Raw genomic sequence first — 19435 nt, 5'->3', positions numbered from 1 at the left:
GGTTGCTGAAGACCAACCTGTATCTTTACAGCCATAAACAAAACAAGTCGAAAGATATAGGCTAGAAATACACTGAAACAGTGGACAATGGACAGACAACTGATCTGGACTTCAGATAAGGTTAAGTTACATTTACTCCAAATCCAAATATTATTCCAAATTTCTATCAATATTCTCATGTATTTATTATAATTCTGTTTCATCTATGGAGGGAATTCTAAATAAAATTCATTCATTAATCAATGGTCAACATAGTAAAACACAGATAACATCAGAACAACTGTTGCACTCAAAAATAAAACCCTGTATACAACCCACAGACACCTCTGGGGGCATGGCATGAAGTTGCCTTGTCAATTGGACCTGCATGAGTTACCTCCCCTTGTCTATCTTTATACCCCAGTGCTTGCTTGCTTGCTTGCTTACTAGTGAGTACATGTATCATTATCATATTGTAGATAATATGTATGTTACACATAGTTGTATGTAAACCATACATGAGGGCCAGAGGAGAGAAAAAGTTATTGCAAGATGGGCGTGAATATACAAATACTGTATTATTTGAATGACACTGGTTACATGACAATTTTTGCGTAGCGAGGGGACAGATTCTTTGTTTCTGGAATCTTGTTCACACACACATCCTGCACCTCACACACATGTCCTGCATCTCACACACGTCCTGCATCTGACACACATGTCCTGAATCTCACACACATGTCCTGCATCACACACACGTCCTGCATCTCACACACATGTCCTGCATTTCACACACAACCTGCACCTCACACACATGTCCTGCATCTCACACACGTCCTGCATCTCACACACATGTCCTGCATCTCACACACATGTCCTGCAACTCACACGTCCTGCATCTCACTCACATGTCCTGAATCTTACAAACATGTCCTGAATCTCACACACATGTCCTGAATCTCACACACATGTCCTGCATCTCACATATGTCCTGCATCTCACACACGTCCTGCATCTCACACACATGTCCTGCATTTCACACACGTCCTGCATCTCACACACATGTCCTGAATCTTACACACATGTCCTGCAACTCACACATGTCCTGCATCTCACACACATGTCCTGAATCTTACACACATGTCCTGCAACTCACACACGTCCTGCATCTCACACACATGTCCTGAATCTCACACACATGTCCTGCAACTCACAGATGTCCTGCATCTCACACACATGTCCTGAATCTGACACACATGTCCTGCATCTCACACACATGTCCTGAATCTTACACACATGTCCTGCAACTCACATACGTCCTGCAACTCACACATGTCCTGCATCTCACACACATGTCCTGAATCTGACACACATGTCCTGCATCTCACACACATGTCCTGAATCTTACACACATGTCCTGCAACTCACACACGTCCTGCATCTCACACACATGTCCTGAATCTCACACACATGTCCTGCATCTCATACACAGAAATTAGCACTAGCCCACAAGCCTGGACAAGTTTTGTTAAACATTTTGGGGATATTGCTATATGTTATCACTAATCGGGATAGTAGACTTTCTTGGTTAATTTCCATCCCTAATTAATCCTCAACTACATAACACCAAGGTCTGCAGTTACCTAGAGCATAGAGTCTGTCGTTGATGACGGCCACACTGAGAGCACTCCGCGGGCTGTTCATGGGGGACACAAACTCCCATGTGTTGTTTTCTGTGTGGTACCGCTCCACAGACCTCAGCTGACAGGTGCTGTCGTACCCACCCACAGCATACACGTAGCAGTCCATAGCGATAACACCTGCAACAGGGACGACATATTGATCCGTAAGAGAAAGTTGTTCCATGGTAGTCAACATAATGACATTAATACACAGCAGAATTGATCAAGACGAGAGCAGACAAACTGCTAATTGATAGCTTGAGAATCCCTGGTGTTGGTGCATGACAGCAATGAGGAAGGTCACAAAGCGATCATTGTTGGTTTTTCAAACAAACATGGGGTACTGCAGTGCTTGATACTGACCAAAAGTTGTCAGTGGTCCAAAGAGCCAGAACCAAAAAAAAATGTATTGGTCCTTTTGGATCTCTAGTAGACACAATGATGCTTAGAGTTTAGACTCGATCTATCGCTGATTTTAAAAGTCATACAAACTTAAATTACTTTGTCCCCAAAATAACACTAGACCACAAGACCACCATTTGTTTAATTTGACTGATCCTTCAGAAAAAATACTAGACTCGGACTAGCGGGCCAGTGTTAGTGTAAAGGTACTAAGGATAATTTTGACTCCAGAATTTTCATGGTGTATTTTAATATTTATATTGATATGTTTTTACAGCAGTATCAGCAATATTCTGGCTACAACACAACGACCTACAAACAAGTGAGTCTGGGCCAGGCCAAGTAGTGGTCAATACCCTGAACAATGTCCCATGTCATTAGGATACTACAACACTACAATCAGAGCCTGACCACCCCATAAGAACCGGTACCCATTTCAGTCTACACTTATAACAAGCATGAGGTACTAGTGATCTATAATTCCCACAGCATTGACAGTATATTGATAAGCAAAATAGCGTTTTTGGACACATGTAAAATATCCACCACTCACCAGCTCCACTTCTCATGGTATTCATCGGGGCCACAAAATGCCACTCATCCTTTTCAGGGTCATAACATTCCACGTTCTTCAGGCGATTTTGTCCATCATATCCCCCAACTGCAAACAGCAGCCGGTTGACCACTGCACATCCCACACCAATACGGTTAGTGGACATGGTCGATACCATTGTCCAGCAGTCTAATTCAGGGTCATATCTAAAAAAAGACGATTTAAAATTTAATTTGAGGATGTTTTTGACATTCTTGATGGAAATAAAACTGTTGGTGCAGTGAAGAATGAACAGAAATCTTTTGCAAATGATCTTCAGAATATATGAGACAACTATTCTTGTAGTGTTATTGTATTATTACGAAAACAATATTTTTGCTTCAAATCTGTGGTATAATAGCATGCTGCATTTAAATGGTTGTATTTGTCTTTTAATTTTTATTAACACATTGTCCAAAATAAGTCAATGACTTTTAAAGTTGCAGTCAATACTAATATCGTAATGCCGAGTCCTACAATAAAATACCCCGAACAAAAGTGTTTCATATTCACATACTACTCAAAAGAAGTTAAAGAACAGCCAATTCTTTCATATTACTACAGTTAATCTGTAACACCAATGCAGAATTGGGTGTTCTTTAACTTCTTTTGAGTAGTATATTTTTAATCGATGTACTTACTTTTCAGCAGACTTATGGTGAGTTTGTCCTTGAGAGCCTCCAACTGCGTAGATCATTCCATCAATCACTCCTACACCCACACGATTCCTGGGGACAGTCATCGGTGACCGTGGTGTCCACACATTCCTCATGGGGTCATACATGTCTAACGTGTTGGAGTCCATGTTGCCATCAGGGGAGTTGTTCCTCCCTCCAACCACGTACAGAGCTCCCCGAACTAAACACGCGCTGAGTCCGCTCCGAGGGGTTGGCAAGTCGGGAAGACGATGCCATTGATTTGACTTTGGGTTATAGCACTCAAAATTACTTAGGGACTGTCGAAGATAACCACCAGCACAAAAGATAACAAGTGGAGCACAAGGTAATCGAGGCTTTTCGGGACATTTTTCATGAAGTTTGAGCTTTCGAAGTTTATCATTGAGGGTCTGTAGACATTGCGGCATCTTTTTGAGAATATGACAGTCTTTGAGCTGTTGTTCTAAGAAACATGGAGACAGGAACTGAACCCTCACTGCCGCTAAGAGACTTTCCAACTTGCCGAGACGTTTTTCCGTGTCTGATTCTACCCATCGAATCACTGCCTGGAACACTTCAGACTCACAGCGGATATTCAATTCATCTTGCTTGATGAGCATTATCATTTGGCAAGGACTCAGCATGAGGAATTCGTCACACTTGATAACTTCACAGAAGTGTTTGTAGATATATGTTCTTGCTTTCGTTTCAAGCTCTGGACAGCCATGTTCGCTTGCAAAGTCAGCAATACCAATACAGTTACTAGGGTCGAGCTGATGCTCAAGGAAAACACTACAAGCCTCAACGACATGTGTCATCTGAAACATGGTGGCGGCTGGAAGAAGATAACAAACGTTCATTTCGTTGATGTGTATTTCAGCAGTATATGCAAACTCTACAAGAACAGCTAGCGTACATGGCGATATACCATGCAGCGGAATAGACGACATTTCCTCCTCCCTCATTCCGCCAGTAAACATGGCACGGAAATACGGGCTAGCCGCAGCTAACACTATTTTATGAGCCATTAGCTTCTCTTCTCCGACAATTAGTGTTACATCACATAATTTCTTAGTCCGGCGGAGGATGCTCATAATTTCTAACGCCTCTTTCGGGTGCTTCATAATTGTAAAGTTCATACTGCCGTCCGGCGGGGTGTCTGTGATCTGTGGCTTCGGACGGTAGCATGATGAAGGTATAGATGCCGCCATTTTGATCTTCTTACTCTTGCTCCCTTCTACAAGTGGCTGAGCTGCTTGTTGAAGATTCTTAGAATTAGCGTCATCTTGACCTGGAATAAATAATGAATGGAATTAGTTTGAGGACAAGTTATGTAACTTAACAGAACTTGAGAAATTTGTGACTTTGTAAAATTCGTTCTGAATTCAGTGAGTAACTCATGAACGTTTACATTACAAAACTGAGACTTAAGCCACTAGTCCCAGGCGAGTAAAATTCTGATTGGTCTAGTTAGTTGGTTGTTTAACACCGCACTCAGCAATATTCCAGCTATATGACGGCAGTCTGTAAATAATCGAGTCTGGACCAGACAATCAAGTGATTAATATCATGAGCATCGATCCACGCAATTGGGATCGATGACATGTATCAACCAAGTCAGTGAGCCTGACCACCAATCCCGTTAGTCGCCCTTTACGACAAGCATAGTCGCCCTTTACGGCAAGCATGGGCTCCTGAAGACCTATTCTACCCCGGATCTTCACAGGTCAATTGGTCTAGTAAGCCCAGCTTATAATAGTACACATATTAACACAAAATTGTACTGAAAACGATGCCAAGAGCCAAGTTCAGGCTAGTAGACTCCCATGTTTTTGGCACAGACTGCATTGCTGACATTACACACATCACATATTAAGCACGACATGGCTGATTCCATTTAAACCTACCACATTCCACCAATGTCAGAATAAATTGTTTGATAGGCATTGCTTAGAAGTTGACGGATGACAAGATAGACATAATTTTATGGATAACAACTTCTTTAATACTGTGAAAAGCGATGTTTCGGTATAGATCCTCATACCGTTGTCAAGCAAGGACAACCTTGTGTCTATCTTATAATGTCAGAATAGCAAGAAAAGATGACAACATGTCTCAATAAGCTAAAAACAGAAGTCACATACGATGTGACAATTCTCATTACATACACAAGCTATAGTCATATTAAACAAGACACTTCATTTCCTCAATTCACAAACCTGTCCAATATAATATATACATTCTTCATGAAGCAGTTCAAAGAATATTGACTGCCCCACATTTCATCCTAATGATGCAGTCTTGCCCTATACAGGACACACTAACCCATACCTCAGTCACACAACGACAAAAGTCAGTAGATATTCGGATAATTGGTCAACAGAGCAATAATTTACCTTCACCACTACCCAAGCTCAGATGATTGAAGTATACACCTACACAAATATCAGACAAAAAGTACATGTAGTCAAAAGAACAGACGGAAGAAACAGAATTGTGCACTGTCATTTTCTTTCAAACGTACATGACACTAAGCTATTTATGTGACTCTATTTTTAGACATGCTTAAGGAAGTAATATCGTTTGTACCTGATCATGAGAATAACGGATTTCGACACCTGGTAGACAGGTAAACCCTAGCAGTTTGCTTTAGTCACAGGACACACGCTTTACATGCTTAACAAACAGCAACAACTGTCACATTCTAGGTTTGAAGCTTATCTTAAGGATTTCAATGCTAACCCCCCTATTTGAAACATGTTCCTGACAATAGAACAAGACAATGTTATACAAAGATGTACAGGTCATGACTGATACTGCACAAAAGAAGTTAAAGAACACCCATGTGATGACAGATTAACTATAGTAACATGAAAGAATCTGGTGGTCCTTCCTTATTTTGAGTAGTATACATTGTGAATACTTCAAAGCTTGTATCGCTATAGTACTTCATCTTTATTGATGCTGGATGACGTTTGACACTGCAGGGTCTTGTATACACTACGTCCCATCATCCGTATATTGACAATGGATGACGTACAGAACCGTGAAATCTTTCCAAAACAGTATTGATTGTATATAACGATTATTGTGATATTTGCTATTAATATTGTGATACATGGCCAGATAAAAATGTCGGTAAAAAAATACGTAACTGCAGGGACAAATACAGTTATGACTTCCAAAAAATCTGACAGTACTGCAAATAATTATTAGTTATTCTGCGCCAGGAGCATACAAACACTCACACAGTCATGAAGAAAGAGACATGTTATTAGAGTGAATGAGTGAGTGAGTGAGTATGGTTTTACGCCGCTTTTAGCAATATTCCAGCAATATCACGGCGGGGGACACTAGAAATGGGCTTCACACATTGTACCCATGTCGGGAATCGAACCCGGGTCTTCGGCGTGACGAGCGAACGCTTTAACCACTAGGCTACCCGACCGCCCCACATGTTATTAGAGGCTGTAGAAGTAGCTGTAGGGCTCAGTATTGGAGCTATTTTCACTATTGCGATTGTATTGCAATAGTAGTGAACCATCTTTAAGGCTTGATAATTATATTAATCAATGTAAGAGAAATCAACAAAGTATTAAATGGAAGCCATGCTCATAACAGGTGTTTCTATTAAAGGGGGCACAGGTGGCCAAGTTGTCTAAGGCGTTGCAAAGTTGCATCTGGAGCACGTCAGAAATCTATGATCGTGGGTTTGAATCCCGGGTTGACTCGATTATGTTACTAGGTTTGTCCGCACCATGCTTGTGGGTTTCACCAAAGTAGGTAAACATCTGAGACCTGGATCACCTCGAGCTTTCCTCACACATTCTCCATGTGATCTTGTTACACCTTGTCATAAACTACTCATCACCCAGGAAGGAGAAAAATGAAATAACTTTCAAACCAAAATGTATAACGAAAGATAACACACATAGATATATTTCTAGATTGACCTGCAAGTGCTGTAAGTACAGCATGATATCAGTAAAATTTCTCACATCTGACATTTGTATATATTTCAACATCCCGATACATTTCATCACATAGTTGATAAGTTTCAGAAATACTGCCTACCCCTCAACATTTAACCCCCAGTCTAAACATACATTCCGTCCTTATCACAGCAGCACAATTATACTTATTTTAGAAGTTACCTCACATAAAACGGAGTCAAATTAAAACTATTCACAAATTAAAAAATGTGTAAATACCTTCGTCACGCTAGGCAACAGACAAATGTCTTTAGTCACAGTTAGCAAGCACATCCTATCACAATAAAAGGAGAGATAAGGCACGTAGACAGCCCAAATCTCTGTCAACCTTCAGAAGTCACTCGGCCGTAATGTTCAGTCACGTCTTTCCCCGAAGCATACATGCAAGTATCAAACTATTATATTTTCTGAACGATCCCTAAACCCGGATCACAAAGGCTTGACTCACTTCAAGTGTCACTTGAGTCCGAGTCTGTAACGACATCAGTATGTGTAATGATAAAGTGGGTTAACAGTTCACTAGCGCATGGCCTTTGACAGTGGCTACCTATCATAACCACTGGCTTCAGTCCCTGGCCTTCTGCTGTTGTCTATCAGACAGCCTGACCTTAACATTCAGGTGCCTAAAATTGGACACCCTTTCTTATTTCCTGGCTGAGTGAAGCAGTATAGAGGGGTAAAGATGATTCCTTGTGATGCCTATCCCCTACAAGCCTTGTTACCAACAAAAGAACAATAAAGTCATATATTTTAATATTTAATATATTTTTTTAACCTGTCCATGTTGTCTAATACAAATTATTTTATTTAACATTCACATCTTACAAAATCAACAGTACCTTTGTCAGCATTAAAAATTAGCGCTAGTGCTGTAGTCCTTGCCAAACTGCCCAATAGTTAAGGTATCCTAAGGACTAGTAGAAATTTGCCATTTTTAAGGCTTTCACTATATGTTATCACTATAAGGACTAGTGGACTAAAACTGTTAGTTTCTATAACTGTTTTTATCACAATTCAGTTCTTACATATATAACATTTGTTATAAATATAACACTAGCCCACCAACAATTCTTTTAGAAAGAAAGTAAAATAGAATAACCCTGTACATCATATTCAGTTGTCAACTAGACCTGTAAACACATAAACAAATGAACATGACAACGGTGTTCTAACTTGACAGCCTCCACAGCAGGCTCTTATATTCAATAGACATATTTCTCTGACAAGGACAGATATTGATGTATCAGGTGACTTGTCCTGCAACACTCAACCATGTCTCAGAGGCCTTGACCAACTGACCTCTTGGACCTGGGGTTAGTGTCCCATTGGGGAATGTTTACTCAATGTTAACTTGACACAAACCTTGTGTGGAATCAGATATTATTTTCAGTTCATAATTCCACTTGCAGTGTTAGAAATTAAGGGATGTCCAGAGTTCTTGAGGTTCTGTTATTAATTCATCCAGATTTTCTGTAAATCTTTAGATTTTAACATTAGGGTTAAGACAAGGGTCCCTTGACTTCTATTATTTGAACATATCTATAATTTTTAGTATAGGTCTAAGAGCATGAAAACAAAAAGTGACAAATTATCTTTGAATCATCCTTTTATCCTTTAACAAAAAAACCCCTCTGAAAATAGAATCAAATTCCTTTGCAAAAAGCAATTGCAAATATAGCTGTTATAGCCGAGTGATCATAAATAGATAATTGTCTTTAGAAAGACAGTATTTCAGGAGATACAAGATAAGATCTTAAGGCTGAAAAACAGGAACTTCAACTATCTAAAATGACATCCAGGATCTTTGACAAACTGCCCCTGGTTAAACTGTATAACTTACAATAGAAATAACTGTTTTCAAAAAGCCATAAATAAAGATAGCTATAATTTGAGATGTGTATCTGACAGAAAATGTTAGATTCATTCCACTGGTCAAAATCCAAGAGTAACTACTTGTCTGTCTGCCCACCATTTTGTTTTGAATGTACTTTGTACAAGGGGGAATTAACAGTTAGCTTTGTCTTTACTTTGTACAAGGGGGGAATTCATAGTTAGCTTTGTCTTTACTTTGTACAAGGGGGGAATTCATAGTTAGTTTCGTCCTAATGTGAAGAACAGACTTTCACTTTGTGTGACTACCTTACATTCTGAGCCTCCATAGAGTGGGATTCTTTGTCAACAAGTGGCTTACAATCACCACCTTAAATGGTTATAGGTTATAGATAACTTGTTTCTGTAACATATCCTGTTCATTTCTTCTGAGTATGTGAGTCCCTAGTTTATTGTCGACTGACCTCATAACTTACAGCTGAACATAATGTTACGAGGGACTCTACAAATATGGCCAGGTGTTATTTATTACATGGGAAATAAAAAAAGAAGAAGTGCTGCAATCAAAACACTGAGAGAGTGTCTCCTTGTCTCCCACGGAAATAGGAATACAATATTCCATAAGACTGTCTTTACTTCCAGCAATATGAACGTAATGCTTTGAAAGACTGATTGTAGTTCCAGTTGTATTATAGTGCTGTTGAAAATGTTAGAAAAATGCCCCCCTCCCGTTAAAACAAGATAGACTGCTGCTATTGAAACATCAAGTAACTACTGATCTACCTACCTGTGGTTTGAAGTATTTCAGTCACAGGAAGTCCTATCGACAATTGTACAGGAGAAAAATTCAAGCAGAAACAGCAAGTTCAGATTCATGTCCAATGAGGAAAGTAGGAAACGGACTATAGAAATATGGACATGCGAGTTTGTACTCATCATAATTAGGGCTGTTAGGATTCACACGAGTATTCGGTGAATCGAACCGTATCCATTCATGAATTGAATTCGTTATTTGTGGCCACTAGAATCGAATATGTATGTATATGAAAGCATGTGCATTTACATAAAAATATCGATAAGAACATATTATATGCATAGATTTCTTCAAAAGACAACACTCTTAAACTATATAATATGACAGTATTATGGCAACTGGTCATCGTTGCATTTGAGCAGATACTAGTACCTAGAGAAGTGCAGTATATAAATCTATAATATATTAATAATTTACAAACCATGTAAAATAATTAATGTTGTTATTGTTTCACTGAATAACAAATAATACATCAGCTGCCGACTTGTTATTGTATTCGTGAATTAATATTTGTATTCGTTACCTTCGTGATACGAATCGTATTGGCCTCATAGTGCTTTTGTTGCAGCCTTAATCATAATAATGTAGTCTGCGAATGGACGGGCCGGTGTGAGGTCATGACTCGGGGCTGGTGTTACGTAAATACCACAGGCTATAGGCCGTTTCATACATGCATGATAACACAGTTTGTCATAGCGTCACCTGTAAAAGTGTCACTGTATCAGTTAGGATAGGCTATATTAGGTAGACTTGTGTTATTTTGATATATGCTATTTTCATAGCTTTATTATTTGTATTCAATAAATGAAGCCAGAAAGAATTTTCTAGCATTTCGACAGTACTTCAGTAATACAACGTTCAAAGATCAACAACAATAGCAACCAACAACAACGTAACTTTAACATACAAGTTTCAGTGTCACAGAAGCACAAAACCAAACCCCATCCTCCACGCCCCGTCCCGTAACCTCAAAAACTGATATTCCCAAAAGTCTATCTGTCATCTCACATGTTAAACACAACAAAGACTCAAAAGAGACAGAACACCTAGGAAAAAAGTAGAAAACAAAATAACATTTCAGTGACAGTAACGTCGACCACATGTTCTCAACACTGAAATCACACAGCAACAACTCCAAAATGCGAATCACACATGCTTTCATAACCATCATCCTAAACACCATTTTCAATACCACAAATCTATAGTTCTCATTCTCGTTAAATGTTTTAGTTTAAGTCATCACAAACTAAACACTGACCTTACATCGTATGGAAGACAAAAATCCAAAAATGTGAATCCTAGGGACATATCCAACATTAAGACATCCTCCCGATCTTTGTCATCCATCCCTATTTCTAGTCCCATCATCTTCACGACACCCCTCAAAATATATTGGTTGAAATGGTCTCTTACGTCAATGTGGCTCACAATACACTTAATCCAACCTGATCTTTTGTTCCCCTGAATGGGCACAGTGTGCAGATCTCAAATATACCTACTGACTGCCACATCAATAGTCACATGGCTTTCCTACCTACACCGCTCATTCAATTTCAGTCAAGCTGAACAAGTAGCACACAGGTGGAAAAAATGAAAAGTCGCAACTTTTCTAGCAGGTTTAATAGCTGAGAACTAAAGAGAGACATTTCGTATTGTCAAGGAGGTGATAAAAGTGTAATTCTCTATCAAAATGGTTCCCTATGTCCATATATTGGTTGGGTGGACAAAGTGATGGTTATTAATCGGCACTACCTATGGCGCATCGTTTGAAATCACATACCGTATTCCACGTAATAACCGTCAAGGGCTCTCAAATTTAGAAAAAGGGGGCCCTTATTAGATTATTAATTTGGTGAAAAACAACAACAAAAAAACAGAGCGGAAAGACAAATTTCATGGTTTATGCTGACAGCCTGAATGTTTATATACGACAGATATATTTTTCCAGAATTTAATTGCCCATAATTAAGGGTGCATATAACACACGAGTGCGTATTATACACGAATAAATAAGTCTTGCGTACATTGATCAATCTGAAGGGGTGCTTATTGGGATTGTTCACTAGCCAATATATCAGCAAATGTAGCCGTGGGCACTTATTAGAGCAGGGCGCTTATTATGTCGAATACAGTACTCATAATTCTATTTTCTAAGGCTTTAAAATCCACCCAAGCTGAAAGAATGTCCCATTTGGTAGTTTATTTGCACTGACATGATGAGGACTGTGTCACCCCTACCAGTATGGATGATGGGAAAGTGTGATGCTTCACATAGATTACGTTCATGCATTGCCTTACATTATGGGCGAGGTCAGTGGTGCATGACTGAACAGTGTGGACTTGATACTTACACTCTGCGTAACACGGCTTATGTGGGTTATGTCCTCGCCTAAACCACACACGACAACAGCAGACCTCTGTCTGAACTATTAACTCTGGTTATTACAAATACTGTGAGGATCATTTGGTCCTGTTGAAAATACGCAGTTAGGTCTAACCCATTCTGTTGATTATGCCTACACCTGTCATACTTGTCACACCTGTAATGTCCTGAGACTATTGGGCAGTTTGGCAAGGACTACCTGTACAGGACTAGTGCGAATTTCTAATGCAGTTAACAGCAAACATCAACAGCATGCCAACATGCAGCCTTATCATTTCCAGAATGGAACATGCATGTTCATGTAAACACCAAAATCTGTTCCTGATTTTATGAAAAGGCTAATTATTTACCTATAAAATTACTCACAGTAAATACACCTACCTGCCAAAATGGTAACAGAATTAAAAGAATAATCTTGACCACCCGTAATAGATGTTAATGGAAAAAGCATTTTTCAATTCTGTAAGCATGACACCCAGACATCAACCCTGAAATTAACACTTCATGAGCAAAAATGATTCCTTAAAAATAAACTTCTTAACCCACTAAATAAAGACTGCGACTTTGGTCTGAAGTAAGAGTCTAATCAATTTTTGTTCGGTCTAATAAGCTCAGCTGAAACAGTCCACATAACAACACCTGATTCTACTGAAACGTATGCTAAGAGTAGTGTTAGAAATTGGCACTAATCCTGTGGTCCAAACTGCCCAATAGTTAAGGTATCATAAGGACTAGTAGAAATTTGCCATTTTTAAGGGTTTTGCTATATGTTTTCATTATAAGGACTAGTGGACTGAAAGCGTTACTTTCTACCACTGTGTAACAGTAAGAGTCTAGTAAGAGTCAAGTTTGGTAAAGTAGTCTCAAATGTTTCGCACAGATTGAATAAGTAATAAAATTATACAATATCCAAACTGCTTCCTACCACAATGTAGCTGCAACATTGGCAAACCCAACTCGCTGGCAGTCTCCAAACAGGACATCTAGTCCTTAGAATGTGGCTCCATCAGCAGCTACTAGTGAGAGAACTAACCTTCTACTTCTACATAACACCGTCATACCAGAGTGGGTGTTGGCAATATACAATGTGTAGAATCTGACCCAAAATAAAGAGCACTCGGTGACTGACCCCCATAGGTTAGAACACTTCACCTTTGTCATGTCAACATCACCTGTTAAACCACTGGCACTGACTGACTAAAGGCTGAAGTGTCAAGTACAGTTTGTTTTTTACAAATATACTGATTGAAAGAAATAAGGGAACAGCAAAATGCAGATGATGATGTTGGGTATAACATTTTGTTATACCCCGATAGAAATCAATATTGTACAGCAATGTACCAGTAGTGAACCCAGGAGGTACTACTGTTTCCATTAGTAACTTATCTTGTTGATTCAAAGCATTTATTCTCAACACAGCTGTAAACATTTATCTACAATATTTCTGTTTGTTCATTTAAATAAGTATAGGTAATTCACTGGAAACTGAATTTATTTTAAAAATAAAATTAAAAAATAAATAAAAAATATTTTTAAAAAAGGAAGAAAAAAACAACACCTTCTGAAAACGAACTACCAGGAAGTAAGGTTTTGAGGGGGGGGCCTATAACTTGCACAGATTTATTTTTTGCCATTAACTTAGCAAATTAAGTCAGATATAAATAAAAATACATATATACATTGATTAATATTCAAATTGTAGAACATGTATAAATAACAAGACGATTTTGAGCATACCCAAACTCCTGTCAATGATCAACTGTAAACCATTTGAATAAATATAAGTTTATTGAATCTAACTCAAGTAAGATTGTTACAAGGAGTCAAGATGGTGTTACAGTCTATACAGTCAAGTGGGTGGACAAGTGGCAATGTACCTACCACACCCATGTGCGTACTACCTGACGTTAGTCAGTGAATACGGACATCCCACCTTCCGCAATGAGCACTCCAGACAAGAGCAATGAACCCAGTCTTTACACACAATACACAATCTTAAAAATTGACCTGTCATAAATAATGTAATTGTTTCATTAACACAAATCACCAAAGAGTACGTCACGAGATTAGTACAGTTAGGTTATACATGTGTATATATAGCGAGGAATCAGCCAATCACCAATGACATGACACACTGATAATCACTTTCCGCTAATGCTTGTCATTTGAGTCACCTAGGGATGGCTGTCATTGGTAATCATATCGGAATATTTGATATGACCACAAGTCATTAACAAGTAAACATTATCCTATAAAACAATACCAATTTGAAACACTTTCTGATTGTTTGTACAAAATAGTTACACTATAACTTGTCAAAAAAATAATGAAACAAGGATTTTATTTGATATTACCTAAACAAATTTAAAAGTACACATTATCCTTAAAACTATACTTATATGAAACACTGATTGTTTGTACAAAAGAGTTATAATAAAACAAGGATTATACGATGAGGTCAGCTAATTTTCCCACATTACTAACCTTTTTCATCTGTGCTCCAACAACACTGAGGAATCGGCACATTTGCACCACACCATTTGACAGGATCAGGATCTAATCTCATAGTTGTGGATTCATAACACTCAGCACCAAATCCAGACAAATACCATGCACTACCACAAACTATGAAATATAGTAGAGATCTTGAACTGTCGTCAAACTGGCAATACCAATTTATTTACCACGTCTAGCAGCCCGAACCAAAATGAATACACCTCCTATAGTTCCTGAATAAAAGAATTCCTCGTCTGAAATATTTCCTATATGAAGAAAATCTTCACGTTCTTCGTCAACCCCTTCTGCTGTGCCATCAGCATACCGACTAAGTACCTAACATTTAACTATCTGTGTGAAATATGTGCCAGTCATCCTGCAGCAATAACCGGCCAGGTTATCAATCAAACCAAACTGCCGAGTCATCCAGCCACAGCCCAGGGTTTACCTGATCACTTTTTTCACTTGACTGATCACGCATTTGTTATCAGACACTGTCGAATAGGCAGGTATCGTGCATGGAGCTAACAGGGATGTGTCTTCCTCAAGGTGGTTTTATCCCAGATCAAAAGTCGATAATTAATATTGTTCTTAATGACGTGCACAATCTGAACTGTCTTAGTACGAACAATGGATTATTGGTGCTTGTGTGGGCTGTATTATTAATAGCGATGCCACTGTATCTTTAATTATTCAAAAGTGGATACAAATAATTTTATACTACTCCACTTTTTATAGAGATAGTCCAACGTCATGGTATTTACACATACACTTGCATATTATGAGAGTCAGTTTTCTGTATCACGGAAAGATTAAAATTTCCCTATCAAAAGTAGAGTACTACAGTTCCATTTGAAATGAAATAACATTTTACTTATGGCTGTGAGATACAGGTTAACAGGTCAGAATTTAAACATTCAGTTATCCAAAATAGACCTGCTATGTCTTGGAGCTCAAAATGTGACAAAAATATAAAAATGATATTCACTGATAGACACTTCTCATTCATCTTATTCATCGATTCTGATTTGACAATCTTATGCATGAAATAACACGGTCACAGAACTTGCAGAATCGTAGTGATACTAAATAGGGAGAACCATTCAAAACTATTTGCCGAAGAAACAAAATATTGCATCTTATTATATACCACACTGACAATGCACTATAAATACACGAGAAGAAACCTAGGCTGCACCCGCGGGTTTGCTATCTGCAAGGATTGGTGAGACATTATTCTTTGGAGGAAAGCTACAATCACCCAAACACCTAGTTGACGTGTTCAGATTGACAACAGCTCATGATGATTGTGCTAAAATGTAGGTATGAGGCTGACGACAAAACCCGGATTTGAGCGCACACCCACCCTGTCACCAGTTGACCCCCAGACAGCCTTGAAATACACAACTGTTAATACTATATCACGTCACCGATTCAGCATGACTTGGTGAAAATAAACCTTATGTAGACCAAAGGTACAAATCTTATTAACTTTTCACCCATAAAAGTACAGAAAGGTAACCAAAGCACACCCTGATACATTTGTATTTCACAGGGTATGCTGTACTGAAACAGGAAGCGTGTGTATATAACAAATGAATAACTTGCAATGCAATAAGCATAAGAATTTTTTTATTTTTTTATTTTATATAGCCCATACAGCCCAAACACTGAAAGACTGACAAACACAAAAATTAAAAGTAGTGTTGAATGAAAAGTTAAAAAAATATATTTAATATTCAATGCAAAATGTGAATACACAAAAATGAAAAAAAATATTAAATGCATTTTTTTCTTCTAAAAAACATAGTTCCATTCATTACAACATCAAATAAAGGTTTAGAAAATATAGATCAACTGAACGCAAATAAAAAGAATACAAATCTAGCTAACCCAATCCTGCACATTAAACTTGACACTTCCTATGAAAGTTACACTGGTGATAAACATGATAAAGCTAAATCTCAATCATTCTTCTTAATTTGACATGAGATTAGTGTACATGATGATGGAGCGCCACCTGTAGGCCATGACATCTACCTTGTCTGCATCAACACCTATCTGTGACAACTAGTGGCAAATCAGGATGACTCTGCTACAATACTGTCTCAGAATAGCATTTTCACTTGGGGCAAAGTAATTTACAAGCTAAATCGTGTTGAAAATAAGTAATGCTTCTAACTCTTAGATCAAATGTCTTGTATGAATGGATATTTCTTCAGATAGAGATGTAATTCCTGTTGTGGTAGTGATGTAGCAACTTGAAAAAAATTGAATACTAACATCCATAGTTTTGTTTGTGACCCGTGAAGATCCGGGGTAGAATAGGTCTTCAGCAACCCATGCCTGCCATCATAAGAGGCGACTATAGGGATTGGGTGGTCAGGCTCTCTTGACATGGTTGATGCATGTCATCGATCTCAAATGCGTGGATCGATTCTCGAGATGTCAATTACTAAATTATCAGGGCCAGACTCGATTATTTACAGACCACCATCACATAGCTGGAATATTTCTGAGTGTGGCGTTAAACAACAAAACTTGTTTGTTTGTTGTTTAATGCCGCACTCAGCAATATTTCAACAATATGATGGTGGTCTGTAAATAATCTAGTCTGGACCAGATAATCCAGTGATTGGCATCTCGAGCATCGATCTACACAGATTGGATACGATGACATGCATCTACCATGTAACTGAGCCTGATCGCCTGATCGCCTGATCCAGTTAGTCACCTCTTACATTAAGCATGGGTTGCTGAAGTCCAATTCTAACCCGGATCTTTACAAAACAAATACTATCTGAAGTAGTGAGTAAACGAATGTTGTTTACATAGTCGTCGGCAATATTCCAGTTATATGACATGGTCTGTAAATATTAGTCTGGACAAGGCAACCCAGTGATCTAGAAGTTAGAACCTACTGACTTACTTGATCTTCGTATTTGGGATATGATGACATGCATCAACCATGTCAGCCAGTCGCACCACCTGATCCCATCTGTCACCCCATATGACAAGCATAGTCGCCTTTAACGGCAGGCATGGGTTGCTAAAGACCAATTCCTACCCAGATCTTCATGGGGGATATGCACAGTCAATGACAAAGAATATAGTTCATTTGATTTCAAAGGTTGATCAGTCCAGTAAATGTTTCTTTAGCCTCAGCTAATAATAGCTGTTTGAAATAAAGGAGAGTCCTAGGTCCTTGAGGGCTTCTATGGTATTTGACCCCTAAATATATAACTTTTAACACAAGGGCCCCTTGACTTTTTGCTTTAATTGAAAGCATGAATTATCCTTGCATTAATTTCAAATCTAACGATGATGAAAGACAGGCCAGTAGACAAGATATGTATAGACATAAATATTAGATTCCAATAATTGGTTTCATCGGGGCATGTTTTATATAGTTAAATTTAGCCCTGTATATATATTCCTATATATAAGGAAGTGACAAATCTACCAGAAACCTCAACCATTGATTTCATTAGTGATATAACATCAACAAGCAACAATCAATGCTATTCATGCAATCTTTGTGGCCATGCAAGCCTACTTCCTGCAACCATAAGTGCTCTAAAGTTGCTGCGTCACACTAGCTAACTGCCGGACCAAATCCCGGCCAGCAAAGCAGACACAAAGCTACCATTTACTTCTGTCTGTCTGAGTGTTGAAGTTTCCTGCAAGTCATCCAGGAAGATATGCAACAACACAAATGGCACCCCCCCACCCCACCCCAGGTGATGCTCTACTTTGTATTCATCATGCAAACAAACAGAACACAGGTGGTCAAAAGTTTGCAAGTCATCCTACCTGCTTTACTGGTTGCCATGGATCCTTAACGTCAACAATTGTAACGTTGGCTAAAAGAACAAAATTTATTTACTTTAGGATTTTCCTCAAAACCAAACTTTGTGCATGTTTCCCATCATACAGAACAAAATGGCTCCATACCCAACTGACTTAACTATAACTTAATCAGGTGTTTGTCTGAGAATGTCAGCAAATATCATGTCCACAAATCAAAGACAAACATGGCAACGGCTCCATTCCACAAAGTGATCCTTGAGCTACTACTGTCATAAGTCTATGTTAGGCCATCTATATTTTCTTATGTGTTTCTCACCTTAACCAGCAAGAGGGCAGGCAGGCGAAATTAAAAAAATATAATCAAACATATTTTTCACTAATTGTATGACTTATTTATGAATCTTTAAAGTTCTGAACACTTTAGAACAGTCCTTGAATTAATTTATGGCGCAAATCAAGCCGCTTTGCTTTGCACACGAATTATTATTAAATGAAGCTGAAGAAAGATCAAGCTGATATGGGTTTTTTAATGTGCAAATGAAGGAGTATTTTGTTTATTATCACATCACATTTTGGAAAATTGAGATAAGAAAGGTATTTATTATTTCATGTTGGAATGAAAATTCAGGACGGGTGGAAGATGGAAAACAGAAAAAAATACAGACAACCTTATCAGAGTTACAATCATCTTAGCACTGAGATTGCTTTGTGAAAACAGGGCCCAGCTGAATAGACAGTGACTGATAATGTGATCATACAACTTGCTTGCTCCAAGTGCCTGCCCACTCCATATCCTCAT

The 19435-nt window shown here is 38.4% G+C and overlaps 1 protein-coding gene across 8 annotated transcripts in view; it reads right to left on the bottom strand.

The window, feature by feature from the left end:
* Window positions 1–19435, bottom strand: part of LOC139478190 (kelch-like ECH-associated protein 1) — a 59608-nt gene that overhangs the window by 2633 nt on the left and 37540 nt on the right. For 3 of the 8 annotated variants that reach the window (XM_071260558.1, XM_071260553.1, XM_071260554.1), the window contains 3 exons: window positions 3297–4602; window positions 2617–2822; window positions 1623–1799 (listed from right to left, as the gene is read on the bottom strand). In XM_071260558.1, the coding sequence (XP_071116659.1) occupies window positions 1623–1799; window positions 2617–2822; window positions 3297–4522 (1609 nt within the window). In that variant the 5' untranslated portion in view covers window positions 4523–4602. Of the gene's footprint in view, window positions 1–1622; window positions 1800–2616; window positions 2823–3296; window positions 4603–7522; window positions 7664–11205; window positions 11415–14814; window positions 15187–18639; window positions 18690–19435 lie in introns of those variants that run through there. The other 5 variants (XM_071260556.1, XM_071260557.1, XM_071260555.1 and 2 more) reach the window with 4 other exon arrangements.

The sequence above is a fragment of the Haliotis cracherodii genome, unplaced genomic scaffold, assembly GCF_022045235.1.
Source record: "Haliotis cracherodii isolate W230 unplaced genomic scaffold, xgHalCrac1.p SCAF_4, whole genome shotgun sequence".
In the NCBI taxonomy this organism is placed as follows: Eukaryota; Metazoa; Mollusca; class Gastropoda; order Lepetellida; family Haliotidae; genus Haliotis; species Haliotis cracherodii.
This window is presented reverse-complemented; position numbering and strand designations above follow the sequence as displayed.